The sequence below is a fragment of the Myotis brandtii genome, unplaced genomic scaffold (genome assembly GCF_000412655.1).
Source record: "Myotis brandtii unplaced genomic scaffold, ASM41265v1 scaffold112, whole genome shotgun sequence".
Classification (NCBI taxonomy): Eukaryota; Metazoa; Chordata; class Mammalia; order Chiroptera; family Vespertilionidae; genus Myotis; species Myotis brandtii.
In genome coordinates, this window is record NW_005353838.1 from 111,847 (window position 1) to 128,093 (window position 16,247).

Consider the following 16,247-nt stretch of genomic DNA (forward strand, 5'->3'; position numbering starts at 1 on the left):
CTAGTATTGTGATATAGTTGATAAGTAGAAAAATGAATCAGCAACCTAGAAACACCTTACAATATATAATTCTTGATTTCATTAATTTGGTCAAATTAAAAAGCAATGCCCAAACTAGTTCCAAGGCAGACATATATGATATTTACATTTCTATCATTGGTATTGTTAAATTACATAAGATACATTTTCTGTTTTTAAAAAATCGATTAATTGATTTTTAGAAAATGAGAGAGAGAGAGCAAAATCGATTTGTTGTTCCACTTATTTATACATTCATTGGTTGTTTCTCCTATGTGCCCCAACGGGGGATCAAACCTGCAACCTTGGCATATCTGGCTGACACTCTAACCAACTGAGCTCTCTGGTCAGGACCAGACAAAGCATTTGATCTCATATATTATCTATAAATATTTTACTTCATGAGCACCACTTGTCAAGTAAATATTTTATATAAAGAAAATTATTTTCATACAATAAATTAACCATTTTCCCAGGATAATTCATAGAATCCTTAGGCCAAATGTGCATAGATTGTTTCTAGTACTGACTACATCCATTTTATAATAGTTCAACATATTTTAACCTGCATTTTATCATGTGCTTACCTCATCCCCTTTATAATGTAGCTCTTACCAGCTCAGCCGTTTCCTAATGTTATGCATTAATGGTAATAACATTGTAACAGGTTGGAGAATGCCCTGGCCCAAACTACTTTGATTCCATGTGGCACTCATACCTGGCCCTGTGTCATGACTGCAGTCTCTTAAGATCAGGTTCAAGGCTGGGGTCTCTTCATTGATGCTGATCCATGAAGGACCTGACCTACGTAAAGTTTATTGCATTTCAAGGTTTAAAACAATTTCTTTCTAGTACATATATATACTTTTGGTGGTATTTGATTTAACCTAAAGGAAAAAAAAAAACAACAGCAACCAAAGATGTATTTCTGCTTGTATTAACGAAACAGGTAAGAGTGCCAGAGTAACAAGTAGTTTCCAAATGCACAATGAAACACGGGCGTGCATTGGCCAAAGAGAATGCGAAATATCAGCTCCTGCTACAAAGCTAACAATGTGCTGCTCTTTTGGGAATTAGAAAACTATAGAATATATTTAATAACAACTGATGGCATATGTTTTCATGTCAATGAAAAGTGGATAAATTTAGATTGTTGCTGTTTATGTGCATTTGATCAAATCTTTTCTGCATTTGACATGAAAATACACTTATACAGCTTTCGTTGGTTGGGTCACAATTTTAGAATAAAACACACTATACTCTTCGCAAACTAATTTACAAAAGCAAGATCATGGATGACCATACAACTCTGGCAGCTTCCATGAGCTCTCTGCAGGATTTTATTTCAGAATCTTTATGATGGGCTTAATTAAAAATCGTATAAGTTGTTAGTAGCATATTTTTAAAGAAAAAAAATATCCTTTATTGCTGTATCTAATCTTGTGACCCCCACCTCTACTAAAGCAGATTGGCATTATGTTTAAGATATTCTTAAATTACAGATCAAGGGGATGCGTCCCGAAGACTTGAGGGCACACCTTTTGCATTTTTATATTATAGAGTAAAGAAAACATTTTAAAAGCTTTTCTGTGGAATTGATTTTCAGAAGTTAAATGCTACTAGTTCATCAGAAGGCAGCACAGTTGATATAGGAGCTCCCGCTGAGGGAGAACAACCGGAAGTGGAACCTGAAGAATCTCTGGAACCTGAAGCCTGTTTCACAGAAGGTAAGAGAAACAATGCATGTATGTTCAGTAGACTTCTTTTAGCCACCCATCTATTCCTCTCCCGCTTTTAAAATTAGCTACATCTATTTAACAACCGTTATTTGTTTGCTTTACTTTTTCTATATCAAAACAAAGATGATTTTTAAAGAGGTAAGATTTATGTGATCAGATATTCTTATTTTTGTGGATCCTATTCAACTCTTGGAAATGCTGCTAACTATCTGGGTTTTTTTGGTGACCTTCTAGATTATCAAATAGAAGAGAAAGCCAAATCACATCTATCTCTCTTTAGCTTTAGAAAATAAAAGGAAAAAAAATTGAAACTCAAAGAACTAGTTTATGGTTTACTATTTTATCTGATCATAATGGGTACTAACTGATGAGAGTACATTTTAAATTGTCCCTAAAGGGTTACCTGTGTCTGCTAAGGTTAAACATTTTTATGAGCTCTGGATTATAAGAGATAATTAAATGCTAAAATAAACTATGAGTTAATATATATTATATTATATGGGGCACCATGCCATTGGAGTAATCTGAAGAGGATTTTCTGCAGAAAGCTAAAAGTAGGTTATTTGAGGTATGGATCAATTATCTCTTGAACAATAATACTGTGTATCAAACCACCCAAAATTTCTTAGCATATAACAACAAACATATTTTTGCCCACAATTCCATTGCCGGTTAGCTAGTTTTGCTGATCTTGCTTGGGCTTTCTCACAAGTCTGAGGTCTTGGATGAGACACTTGAAGTGACTCAGCTCCACTTGGCTATCTCATCCTCCACACCCTGGCCTGAGGTTGTTCTAATCCTGAAGGCAAAGGGGCAAGAGAAGAAGCCCGAATACTAAGGTCAAGCTTCCACTTGTGTCAGGTGTGCTCCTGTCCTGGCCAATCCAGATTCAGTGTGAGAATGTACTACTAATGATGCCAAAAGGTACACAAAATTAGTGCAAGACCACAGGACACAAAATTGTTTACATTTCTTATGTAAGCCACTATTATAGACAGAGAAACGCTTCTCTAAAACCCTGGGACTCACTTCATTTTCACTCACTTTTTAATTAACAGCTATTTAATAATTCATACTATGTCTTAATCCCAAATTCAATACCATACAGTAATTGCTGAAATAAAAGGTTTTTTTTTTTTAATAATAATGACTGCCTCAAATTATTGCTAGTTTATTGCAACTAAATCTAAAAAAGTTTCATTTGGGCAATATATGTTTATATTAAGGACATTACAACTGTTTTAATTTAAACTTTAAGCTGTTTTTAAAAATGCAAATATAGCCCTAGCCGGCTTGGCTCAGTGGATAGAGTGTCAGCCTGCGGACTGAAGGGTCCCAGGTTCAATTCTGGCCAAGGGCACATGCCTGGGTTGCGGGCTCGTTCCCCAGTGGGGGGTGTGCAGGAGGCAGCCAATCAGTGATTCTCTCTCATCATTGATGTTTCTATCTATCTCTACTCTCTTCCTCTCTGAAATCAATAAAGAAATATATTTAAAACATGCAAATATACAGATGTTAGAAATCACAATTGATGTCAACAGATTCTTTCTAGGTTTTTATAGAAGATTATGTTGCATATACTTATTGATTTTGGACTTAAATGCATTGGTGAAAATAAATATTTAAATATTCATTTCAAGTTTTAAATAACTTTAGAGCAAAAGCTGTTTGTTCAGCATAAGTTATGATGGATGCTACTTTTTTCTTATTTCCTTCAAAAAATCTGCATACATTTCAGTATAATTACTTGATTATAAAAATATTTATGAGCCTTGACAAGTGTTATAAGTGATTAGAGCATCAACCCATGCACCAAAGGGTCTCGAGTTTGATTCCCAGTCCAGGGCATGTACATGGGTTGCAGGTTTGATCCCAGCCTGGTCAGCACATGTGCAGGAAAGCAACCATCAATGTGCCTCTCATACATCCATGTTTCTCTCTCTGTCTCTCTCTCTTCCTCCTCCACTCTCTCCCTTCTACTCTCTCTAAAAATCAATGGAAAAAAATATTCTCAGATGAAGATTAACAACAACAACAAAAAAGAATTATGACTTCGCAAAACATTCAAGTGGTATCTCACAAAAATTATTTTTGTGGCATTAATTATTACTCTTTTCCAGACAACTAGCTTACTTTAGGATATCTATATATATAAAAGCCCAGCAACCAGAACGGCAGAACAACCAGAATGATTGGAACAACCAGTGGATATGACGTGCATTGCGGCAGCCAACCAGCCTGATCTGGGCCCTGATCAGGCCCCCCTCCAGCTGGCCCAGCCCCCATTGGCCCCAACATCCCGATCAGGGGTGGGGCCGGCCAGCCAACTGCCGTGGCCCCTTCCCCCTACTGGCTCAGCCTGATGGGCCCCCATTGGGGTGGGGCGGCCAGACCCCACCCATGCACTAATTCCTGCACTGTGCCTCTAGTATGCATAATAATAAATATGATGCTATCAACATTGTCTTTTATAAAGTTAAAAAACTTTTAAGAATGAAATATTACCAGCATAGCATTATAAACAATAATGACTAATTCATAGATTCTGACCAACTTTGACAATTAGAATATTTTTGTTATATTTGCTTCAGTTTTTATTTAAGAATAAAACAGATGCCAAAACCGGTTTGGCTCAGTGGATAGAGCGTCGGTCTGCGGACTGAAAGGTCCCAGGTTCGATTCCAGTCAAGGGCATGTACTTGGGTTGCAGGCACATCCCCAGTAGGAGATGTGCAGGAGGCAGCTGGTCGATGTTTCTCTCTCATCGATGTTTCTAACTCTCTATCTCTCTCCCTTCCTCTCTGTAAAAAATCAATAAAATATATTTAAAAAAAAAAAGAATAAAACAGATACAGATTAGGCCCCTTTGTACCCCTTCCTTTCTTCTATCTTAGAGGTAAACCAGTGTCTCAATATTTTGTCATTTATTATTCCTACTAACCTGATCTTTCTTTTTGGTTAAACAGTGTCTTTTCATCTCATATCCTCATTAGGGGGGAAATTACAGTTTCATTTAATAAATTGCAATGAATATATTAGGGCATGTAATTCTCCTTAGTCCTTTGGGAAACAGAAATATCAAAAGGAGCTTGCCCTCAAAAAACAACAAATATGCCCTGTATTTCTTAATGAGAAACTAATAACATTTAATAGCCCTTCATTAAATTTTCATGAAACAAAGGATATGATCTGGCTGCTTACATTATAAAGTAGCATCTGATAAATATCTACCCAGTAAAATACTATGCTCCTTGCAGATGAGGTAACCATTCTTCCATTCATTGGATAAGAATCCTCTATCATGGTTAACATCCTATCTCCTGGCTCCTTCTGGCTCCCACACACCAGTGACACCATATTCTGTGTGCTGCCAGGTCCTATCAACTTAGCAGTATCCTGACCACTGTCACCACCATTACCCCTGCTTTCATTTTCCTTAACATTCAGTTGATTGTGTCTCATAGACTCTGAACTCCTTTCCCATCTTCTTTCTTCTATCCAATTTTCAAAATAGGCATACATAATTCTAAATCAGTGTTCTTATCAGGTAAATTTTCATAACTTACAAAAAAAACCCTTCAATGTTTCCCCCATTAGACAGCAGATAAAATTTACATTTTCTCACTCAGGTCCTCTTTTCAGATTAGCTCTCGGTGTCTTTTCTAGTCTTGATTCCTAATCCTCTCTGTCATGCAACTTCCAGGCATTTATCTCACCAAGTTCTACTTGTATCATTGTTTCTGCATTCCTCACAGCTCCAGGTACTAGAACTGGTTCTTACATATCTTCTAAAATCTCATCTCATATCCGTTACCTCCATAAAGCTCAATATCAGAAATTAATCTCTGTCCACAAACTCTCACAATACCTTAGTTATTTTGTGATAATTATTGCTTTTTGTAATTATAGAATCTCTCCTGTTTCAAATGCACATTGTTTTTAGAGCAAGGCTATGTCTTAAACATTCTAGTATTATAATTTGTTCAATACAAGTCCTTGAATACAAGAGATATTCAATAAATATTTGTTGACAAGCCTTTGATCTAGTAGTCCCCACATTATACAAAGATGTTTATTACATTGTTGCTAATAATAGCCAGAATTAAAGCTACATAAATATTCAATAATAGTGGAATAACTATATTAATTCTTGTTAAGTCTGGTAATCTTATTTAGAGATATTATGAAACCTTTCATATTCTATTTACTTGTAATTAAAAAGGAAATATTGGGCCTCGCCAGTGTGGCTCGGTTAGTTGGGCATGGTCCCATGAACCTGGGGGTTGCTGGTTTGATTCCCTATCAGGGAACATGCCCAGATTGCAGGTTCGATCTCCAGTTGGGGTATGTGCAAGAGACAACTGATCAATGTTTCTCTTTCAGTCAATGTTTATCTCCTTCTCTCTCTCTCTCTCTCTCTCTCTCTCTCTCCCTCTTCCTCTCTTTCTCTCTTCCTCTCTCTCTAAAAGCAATAAAGCAATAAGTAATTCTGGTTTGGTGGTGGTGAACTCCTTTAGCTTTTTCTTGTCTCTGAAGCTCTTTATTTGACCTTCTTTTCTAAATGACAGCTTTGCTGGGTGGATTAATCTTGGTTAGGTCCTTGCTATTCATCACTTTGAATATTTCTTGCCACTCCTTCTGGTCTGCAATGTTTCTGTTGAAAAATCAGCTGACAGTTGTGTGGATGCTCCCTTGTAGGTAACTAACTGCTTTTCTCTTGCTGCTTTTAAGATTCTCTTTGTCTTTAACCCTTGACATTTTAATTATGATGTGCTCTCTCTCTTCTCCCTCTTCCTCTCTTTCTCTCTTCCTCTCTCTCTAAAAGCAATAAAAACATATATTTTTAAAAGGAAATGTTTATATTATACCATTAAGTGAAATAATTAGAATTCAAATATACAAATATCCACATATGAATGAAATGATCAACTTCTGGTGATTTTAATTTTCTCTCTGTTTTTCTATGTATTTCTAATGCAATATAATCCAATTTAATAGTCCCGTAAACATAAAAAAAATGTGTGGAATGAGTAATTGAAAAACATTATAGATGACTTCTATTTCTATAAGTGGAAGCCATCTTAAAAAATGAAGTCATTTACCAGTTGTCAGATAATAATATAGATGAATGTCCCACCAACACAAGTGTTCATAATCAAAGAGTATTTTCTTTTTCTTCCTTTACTTTGACATATTTTAGACTGTGTACGGAAGTTTAAGTGTTGCCAGATAAGCATAGAAGAAGGCAAAGGGAAACTCTGGTGGAACTTGAGAAAAACTTGCTATAAAATAGTGGAGCATAACTGGTTCGAAACCTTCATTGTCTTCATGATTCTGCTCAGCAGTGGGGCACTGGTAAGTGACATATGATCTGCTCCTTTACCTTTCCTCTCGATGCACCTCCTGTTTCATGTTTTTACAATAACTTGTTGGTGAGGATGAGAGACATTGTGTGATGTTTTTAGCATAGTTGTGAGAGGCTCAATAGATAGGCTCAATAAATTTATTGTTCTGAAGTAGGCCTCAGGATGAATCAAACTCAGAACCCTATGGTTTTTATAATATCTAAAAAAGGATCTTTTTTACTTTCACTCAAAAGAGACTGTTCTTACTAAGAATGACTATGCAGGTATGATATGGGATTATCGCTAAATATCCAACTACGTAACATAACTCCATTGCTGCAGGGAACTCACCTGCCTTGTTCGTGCTGATTCACTAGTGCCAACCATAGTGAATGGTAAATAGTACACTGACATAATTACTGACTAGTAGCAAAGTGAAAGCATTACGAACTTATTTTATGTCTGATTTCACTCAATGGAATGATCAATTTGGTCAGAATATTGATTAACATAATAAAAAGTGTGACCCGTTTTCCTATTTGGTGATACAAACATGGTTGCATTTGTACTATTTTTTCAGTTAGTCAGTAGTGTTGGGTGGGTGAATTGATTTCAATATAAGGATATGGCATTGTATCTGGAGGCCTCTAAGCCCACCTCTGATGTAATTGACAATCCTGCATCCTGCCATGTACTCAGAACAAAGAGGGTGAGCCCTGTGTTTTAATGCCAAGTGGAAAGACAACCCTGAGTCTCATTAGTGACTAGTGTCCTTGTTGTAGTAGCTCTTGGTTCTCAAGTACATCCAGTCAAAGCTCAAGGAAGTACATCAACAGGCTGGCTTCTAAGCAGCTTCCACCTTCAGCTATAAATTGAGCTAAAAGCTTTTAGGCCCTGGTGCTAAGCTCACAAGGTCAGATTCCCTTTTTCTTCAAAAAAGAAATTTTTTCTTTATCATTCATCCAGACCACCAGGTTACCCTCATAGTCTTCCCTGTAAGGCAGCAGTTCTCAACCTGTAGGTCACGACCCCTTTGGGGGTCGAACGACCCTTTTACAGGGGTCACCTAAGACCATCGGAAAACACATAGATAATTACATATTGTTTTTATGATTAATCACTATGCTTTAATTATGTTCAATTTGTAACAATGAAATTGGGGGTCACCACAACATGAGGAACTGTATTAAAGGGTCGAGGCATTAGGAAGTTTGAGAACCACTGCATGTAAGGGCATTGAGTTAGACAATTGCTTTTTATATTCAGATGTCCCAGGGACTCCTGTAAATGAGTCCCCAACCCTTTCTGAGGAATTCTGCAAAATGATGGCTTAGGGAGCTTCTAGACATTTTGTGTGTGTGTGTGTGTGTGTGTGTGTGTGAGAGAGAGAGAGAGAGAGAGAGAGAGAGAGAGAGAGAGAGAGATTATAGTCCAGTGTCCTTCCCCAGGCTAATGGAGCTCATTGCTTTACATTTGCAATTAGTGAGGGGTTACATCCCAGTGACTGCACTAAAGGAAGTGGTTCTACTTTCAGTGACTTTCTGCTGTAGAGAGAAGCAGCTGGCAGTAAAAACTGTTAAGTTTTTTTGAGGTACTGATACTAAAACTTTAAAATTATTTGAATTTATTGGTTGACTGAAATGCCCAGGCAGCAGTCATTTGCATATAGATAACTATAAGGCAAAATGCAGCTATGAAAACAGGAAGGCTTCCAGTGCGGGCACCTGAGAAGAGCATGTATTTTCTAATAAGCTATCAATTAGCGACAGTACAATGAAATTTAATTGCATTTTTTTCCTTACAGGCCTTTGAAGATATATATATTGAGCAGCGAAAAACAATTAAGACCATATTAGAATATGCTGACAAAGTTTTCACTTACATATTCATCCTGGAAATGCTGCTCAAGTGGGTTGCATATGGTTTTCAAATGTATTTTACCAATGCCTGGTGCTGGCTAGATTTTTTGATTGTGGATGTGAGTATTCTTCACTGTTTCATTCCATTGGCATGTGATGATCCATCAAGCATGTCAAACTCAAAGGCTAACATGAGCCAGATAAACAAGGTTTAAGTTTATGTGGGCTGCAAAAAACAAAAGCTTCAAATTTCATAGAAATGTAGGTTTATTTCGATAGAGACATGCTGAATACAAAGGGCTGAAATAAATGAGTAATAGTTAACATAAAATAATAGAACATTTTAATAAAAATTAATATTTTTTCTTGAACATTAACTTACCAGACACTAAATAACTGCACAAATTAATAGGCGTAAAGCAACTAAACCTATTTTTCTTGTTCTCCGAAAGTGAAGTATTTCCTGTTGCGCACACCAAACAAGTCAGTCCAAGACTAATGACGCGGCAATCGGCTGCTAAAATATTTGCTCCTAGTATTAGTGGGGAGACATGGTGCGCCTACGCATAAGGTGCGTAAGGGAAATGAGTGCAACACGATTATAGTAGTCAGTCACTAGCGAACATTGCAGTTCATTATTAATAATTATGTATAACGGGATATTGTAAAAATTAAGTTATGAAATTTTTATTAAAACATTTCTTACATACCGTTATATTGGCTGGGCTGCACATGCGGCCCGTGGACTGCGAGTTTGACACTCTTGTGATACATATTAGTCCTCACAATGATGCTTAGCATATATATAGTAGGCACTCCATCAATACTGTCTGCATGGGTGCAAATATAAATGGTGATTTCTATTCTCCCAATGATACAAAGTCCCAAAACCTTTTTTTTTTTTGTTACCAATTTAAATACATATACTTTCATAGGTGAAACAGCAGTCAAATGTTATGTTATTATTATTGATTTAGCTTCAAATTAATATTTAACATTCCAAGCTATACAAATAATATGTTAAGGTAGTTTTGCTTTTTTCACTCTCACATTGAATACAATAAGCGTATTTAAATTATTCACATCTTTGACATTAACATCTTTGTTATCACCAGAGACTGTTGAGAAGTGCTTGGCCCACAGATGGATTACTAATTACAAAGAAATGTGAAAGTTCAAATAGCAAGAGACACTTCTTGATTCATATGATGGTTGAAACAGATTGGCTATCATATAATTATTTAAAGGTTTATTAAACTGCATTGGTGTTGAAAATAAAGTAAGATGGAGAACCAGAGTATAAGAGGCTTTAAAACATTAACATGAGGTTACTCCTGATTTCTGAGTGAGAAGTTTGAGGAACATCTCATCTTTTATTCACAAATATGAGATCATACTGAACAAAAAAGTTTTAAATTATGTTTATTTCATTTTGGAGATTTACTTCTTAAATGCCTTTCAAATTATTAATTCATTCAGAATCGAGAGAGAATAATTTAAAGGCTTTTTGTCTAGACAAGTCTAGGGGATATGTTCATAGCAGCACAATTTACAATAGCTAAGATCTGTAAACAGCCCAAGTGCCCATCAGTAGATGAGTAGATAAAAAAGCTATGATACATTTGCACCATGGAATACTATGCAGCACTAAAAAAGAAGTTTCTCTTACCCTTTGAGACCTCGTGGAGGGACCTGGAGAGTATCATGCTAAGTGAAATAAGTCAGTCAGAAAAAGACAAGTATCATGTGATTGCACTCATATGTGGAATCTAAGTAACAATATAAGCTGATGTGGATCCAGAGACATGGAAGCATGGAACAGAGTGCAGAATCTCAGAGGGAAGGCAGGGGAAGGTGGATGGCTGGGGGGTAGTCAACCAAAGACCTTGTATGCGTATATGCATGGCCCATGGACACAGACAATAGGGTGCTGAAGGCCTGGGGTGGAGGGCGGGGGGCTGGAGGGCATCAATGGGGAGGAAAGGGGACATATGTAATACTTTCAACAATAAAGGATTATAAAAAAAAGTAAAAATAAAGTCTAGGGGAGCTGGTGAGCACAGAGAGTAAGGATACGGAGAAGGGAACAGATTGATGATCACCATCAACATAGAGGAAGAAAACTGAATTTTCAGGAAATCACAATGTGTTTAATAGTGCATTGTAAAGATAATATTATATTGATTTTAATAGTTTCTTGGCAATTAAAGACATATTTTGATATATAAAATTTAAGTATCATGTTAGCAAAAGAGAAAAATAGACACTTTCTTGAAGAAAATTATTTTTTACAGTTTCAGGTAAAAAAAATATCAATTTTTAATCCACTATGACCTTTCTAATCACTGAACACAAGAAAAAATTAAGTAAGAGACAAAGAGAGTTCTTTGCATTTAGCAGAGAAAAATATATTTGTTTTATTTTTTTCCTAATCTGCCTGAAACAAATCTATTAAATATATAAAATTACATACAAAATCACATCAAAAATTTTCTGGCAATAAAATGACAATAAATAATGATTTAAATCCATATGTTTAGACATTGTAAAAAATGGAAAAACATACCAAAACTATACCATTCTTTTATTTGTATAATGAGTTTATAGATAATACTTTTTCTTCTCCTTATTTTCTTTATATGGTTAAGATACTTGATAAATGTATAATAAAACATCCTATATTTAACACACTATCCTATATAATAAAAACCCAGAGACTGGAACAGCGGAACGACCAGAATGACTAGAGACCAGAATGACCACGGCCCCTCACCTTGGCTGGCCCCGCCCCCCAGCGAGCAGTTAGGGGCGATTAGGCAGGCAGGCAGGAGAGTGATTAGGGGTGATCAGGCAGGCAGGCAGGCAATTGGTTAGGGGTGATCAGGCAGGCAGGGGAGCAGTTAGGGGCAATCATGCAGGCAGGCAGAATAGTTAGGGGCGATCAGGCAGGCAGGCAAGTGGTTAGGGGCAATCAGGCAGGCAGGCAAGCAGTTAGGAGCCAGCGGTCCCCAGATTGCAGAAGGATGTCCAACTGCCAGTTTAGGCCTGATCCGCAGGAAGATTGAGCCTAAACTGGCAGTTGGACATCCCCCAAAAGGTCCCAGATTGCGAGAGTTAGCAGCCCCCCGGGCCTCTAGTTTAATAATAAAGGCATTAAGGCAATACTACCTGAATATAAAGGAATCCGTAAGAGAAATCTATTTGTCCTGTAGCTGGTGTTCATATTACCTAACATATCCTGATATTTACCCTCTTGGATTAAAAAAAACAACTAGTTTGAGAATATTAAACTAAACAATACTTAGCCTTATATCGATATATATTGAGCATCTATTTTGTTATTGAAGAAACTAATGTGAATGTCATTTTCCCGGGCCTATGGGAACTAATAGTTGTCTTGTGAGGACAGATAGGTATTCAACTAGAACAGCGGTTCTCAACCTGTGGGTCGCGACCTCTTTGGGGGTCGAACAACCCTTTCACAGGGGTCGCCTAAGACCATCGGAAAACACATATATAATTACATATTGTTTTTGTGATTAATCACTATGCTTTAATTATGTTCAATTTGTAACAATGAAAATACATCCTGCATATCAGATATTTACATTATGATTCATAACAGTAACAAAATTACAGTTATGAAGTAGCAACGAAAATAATTTTATGGTTGGGGGTCACCACAACATGAGGAACTGTATTAAAGGGTCGCGGCACTAGGAAGGTTGAGAACCACTGAACTAGAAGATGACATGTGTATTAGTCCATTCACTTCACTGAGGGAGGAGGAAAGTCTTGAGGGCAGTGCAGTGTGAGCTAGAGTTTAAGGGAGGAGAATGTCAGCAGGTACAGATGAGGGGAGGGGCACCAAGATGCTCAGACACTGATGCCTGCCCACAGGGCCTGTTCAAGAAACAAGCAGCGCTGGAGGGTAAGCACAGTGCCACAGAGTGAGGGAAAGCGTTCTGCAAATGGATGATAAGATAGGAAAGTTAAGTTGGAGAAGAGTTTGGAGAACCTGAGATGCCATCCAAAGAGATTTAGACCTATGACTCAGTAAAGAAGACGCCATTGAAGATTGTCTATGGAAAGTGACAAGGAAAGCTCACTCTTTGAGGGAGAGAAATTTGGTGGAGGTATAAATGATGGATGGAATAAAGTGGGGATCATTTAGAGGCCCAAAGACAATTAGGAACTTTATGTTTAAAATATCTGTGAGGAGAAGACTAACAAAGCCTAGAAGTTTAGATTTTGAAAAAAATATATAGCACACTTAAATAATATTTATAGCTCAATTTCATTCCAAATTTAGAAGTTTTGCTATTTTAGATTACATGTGCAAAATAAGTTTGAATGTCATTTTATTATAAAAATGTTTTGTTTCACTTATTTTTCTTTAAAAATATATTTTTCAAATATCTATTAATGCCATAGCCTTAAAACTATACTATAGATCTATTTTTATTTATTTGCTTTTGAAATTTGGTGCACTTTAGGAGAATATATTTTTTCTTAGCTTACATAATTTCAATGAGTTTCCTGTGTATTTTCAAAGGAAGTCAGATATTTCTGTGTCACCTGTGACAGTCCTTTCCTTTTTTGCCAGCTGAGACTTTAAAACTATACCAACTACATTAGTCATTTGTACGCATGATTAAAGAAAACATTGTTTTGGCAATTTCTAATTACTTATACTAAAACCTCAGCTTTTATAAATTAACTAGAGGTCCGATGCAGGAAATACATGGAAGGGGCTCGGCCCTCGCAGTTGGTGGCTTGTCTCAGCCTTCGCAGCCCAGGCTTCGTCCAGAAGGTTGTCCAGAAGGATGTCTGGAAGGTCATTCGGCTGTCTAGCCTAATTAGCATATTACGGTTTTATTATTATAAATTTGAGCTAATTAATGCCTTTACACCCTCACACTAAAATTTACATAAAGACAAAGCCACTGTGTAGAGGCCAAGATCTTTCTGAATGTGTTTATGTTCAGATTCATCAGTGTTTTGCAGTTACCTGTGTACTTGTACCAAGTTTTAATTTTCCTCTCAGGTCTGCTAAATAGCATGAGAAATGATAAAGTTTTACAGCTACATAGATGGAGATTGCATATCTGTGCCAATATTTTTCTTGCTTTACACTTAATTTACAAAAATGTTCGTGTCAAGATTCTTGGGAAGAGAACCTGCATAGTTTCTTCTTTTTCATAAGTTTATGATAGTGGTTCTAAAAGTGTGGGTCACCGACTCCTATCTTTAGGTTCACCGGGAAATGTTAGGAAACGCAAATTATCAGGCCCCACCCCAAACCTATTGAATCAGACTCTGCCAGGATCTTTCTGTTTCAACAAGCCCTCCAGGTGATTTTGATACTCGGTAAAGTTTGAGAACTAACTACTTGTTTATTGCATAGAGCATGGTTGATCTGTGCAAGCATTTTTGTCTGTAAGTAAGAAAATTGTGTTGCTTTTTCTGTATAGGTCTCCTTGGTTAGCTTGACTGCAAATGCCTTGGGTTACTCAGAGCTTGGTGCCATCAAGTCCCTCAGGACACTAAGAGCTCTGAGGCCATTGAGAGCCTTATCCCGCTTTGAAGGAATGAGGGTAAGACCAAATGCTTAGAATTTGTTGAAATTATAAGCAAGAACAGACAGACATTTTGTACCTTAGAAATGACACATCCATGGAAATTTGTGTCTTCTACATTCATACTGACATAACCAGTCAATCAATAATATTTGTCACTGCTGGGGGCACTCACAGAATATCATGCCTAAGTGCTTGTTCCTTACTAGATTTTTTACTCTGTGGGAAATCTCTATCATGTTGTGGAGGCTTCTGATGTGAGTCAAGATAAATGGTGTTTATTCCATTTATAAATGTGCAGGAAATCCCACTCACTGTAATTTAAACAAATCATTTCCCATCATTTCTTCATTGCTCCCTGTGACTGATGTGTTTTGAGCCTTTCAAAGTCCAGATCTGGCCTCTTAGATTTGAAACACAGGCTGAGATGGCTGAAAAGTAGGTCAACTGTGGAAATCTAACACTCATTTAGAAAGGTGGTACAAAGAACAGGAAGGAATTTGTGCTTATCATTTGTCATCCCTGCGGCACGAAACCTGAGACCACATACCGTCAGCACTGAGGAAATGATGCTGTGTCATAGTGGATTTAGTTATTTAAAAAGGAACTTTTAAAAATGATGTTTTTTGTGATATTTGAAAATTATTGGGACTTTCTATGAATATTTCAGACACAACATTGTTTGGATGGTAAGAATAGCTATGTGTGTCTGTGTGTTTGTGCACATACAGTTGCATGGAAACTAATTATTAGCCTCTAAATTCTTTTCACTTTACCAATTTAAATTGCTGTGGGTTTTTAAAAATATATTTTTATTGATTTCAGAGAGGGAAAGAGATGGAGAGAGAGATAGAAACATCAATGATGAGAGCGAATCATTGATCGGCTGCCTCCTACATGTCCCCTACTGGGGATTGAGCCCACAATCCAGGCATGTGCCCTGACCGGGAATCAAGCCATAACCTCCTGGTTCATATGTCAATGCTCAACCACTAAGCCACACTGGCTGGGCAAAATTGCTGTTTTTACAGTAGTGGTTTTTCTTGTAAAAATGCAATCAAATTTTCAGTACTAGAATAATTTTCCTATTTTTTAAATCAAATTTGCATATGTATGCACCTAAATCCTTAATACTTCCATAGATTTAACTGTATTGGAAAACACATGTGTTGTTTTTTGCTACCCAGCTTTTTAAAAAATATATAATTTTATTAATCAATATCTCCTCACATTTGCATAGTAGAGCATTTTCTATGGTGAGCTTAAAAATTAAGTGTTGCCCAGCTGGCGTGGTTCAGTGGTTGAGCGTTGACCTATGAACCAGGAGGTCACGCTTCAATTCCTGGTCAGGGCATATGCCCAGGTTGTGGGCTCCATCCCCAGTGGGGGGTCTTGCAGGAGGCAGCTGATCAATGAGTCTCTATCATTGATGTTTCTATCTCTCCCTCTCCTTTCCTCTCTGAAATAAAATAAATAAATAAATAAGTGTCAAGACAAAGTACCTCTGAATTATGAGAGTTGAAATTCTGGTAGTAACTTCACACTTTAATAAGGTCTTTAAAACTTGCTTTCATTTATTTTTGAAAGGGATTCCACAAAGGAGGATCCCTAGGGCCAGAAAAGTTACATAACTTGTTCAAAGGTGCATAGCTAATTTGTGATACAAACTAGAATACAGATCTCCTGACTTCCAAACTCTTTCTCCTC

The 16,247-nt window shown here is 36.9% G+C and overlaps 1 protein-coding gene across 6 annotated transcripts in view; it reads left to right on the top strand.

The window, feature by feature from the left end:
• Window positions 1-16,247, top strand: part of LOC102243307 (sodium channel protein type 2 subunit alpha) — a 127,061-nt gene that overhangs the window by 91,943 nt on the left and 18,871 nt on the right. For all 6 annotated transcript variants that reach the window (XM_014545362.1, XM_014545376.1, XM_005857522.2 and 3 more), the window contains exons 18-21: window positions 1,625-1,745; window positions 6,958-7,112; window positions 8,907-9,080; window positions 14,436-14,558. In XM_014545362.1, coding sequence (XP_014400848.1) covers window positions 1,625-1,745; window positions 6,958-7,112; window positions 8,907-9,080; window positions 14,436-14,558 — 573 coding nt within the window. The remainder of the gene's footprint in view (window positions 1-1,624; window positions 1,746-6,957; window positions 7,113-8,906; window positions 9,081-14,435; window positions 14,559-16,247) is intronic.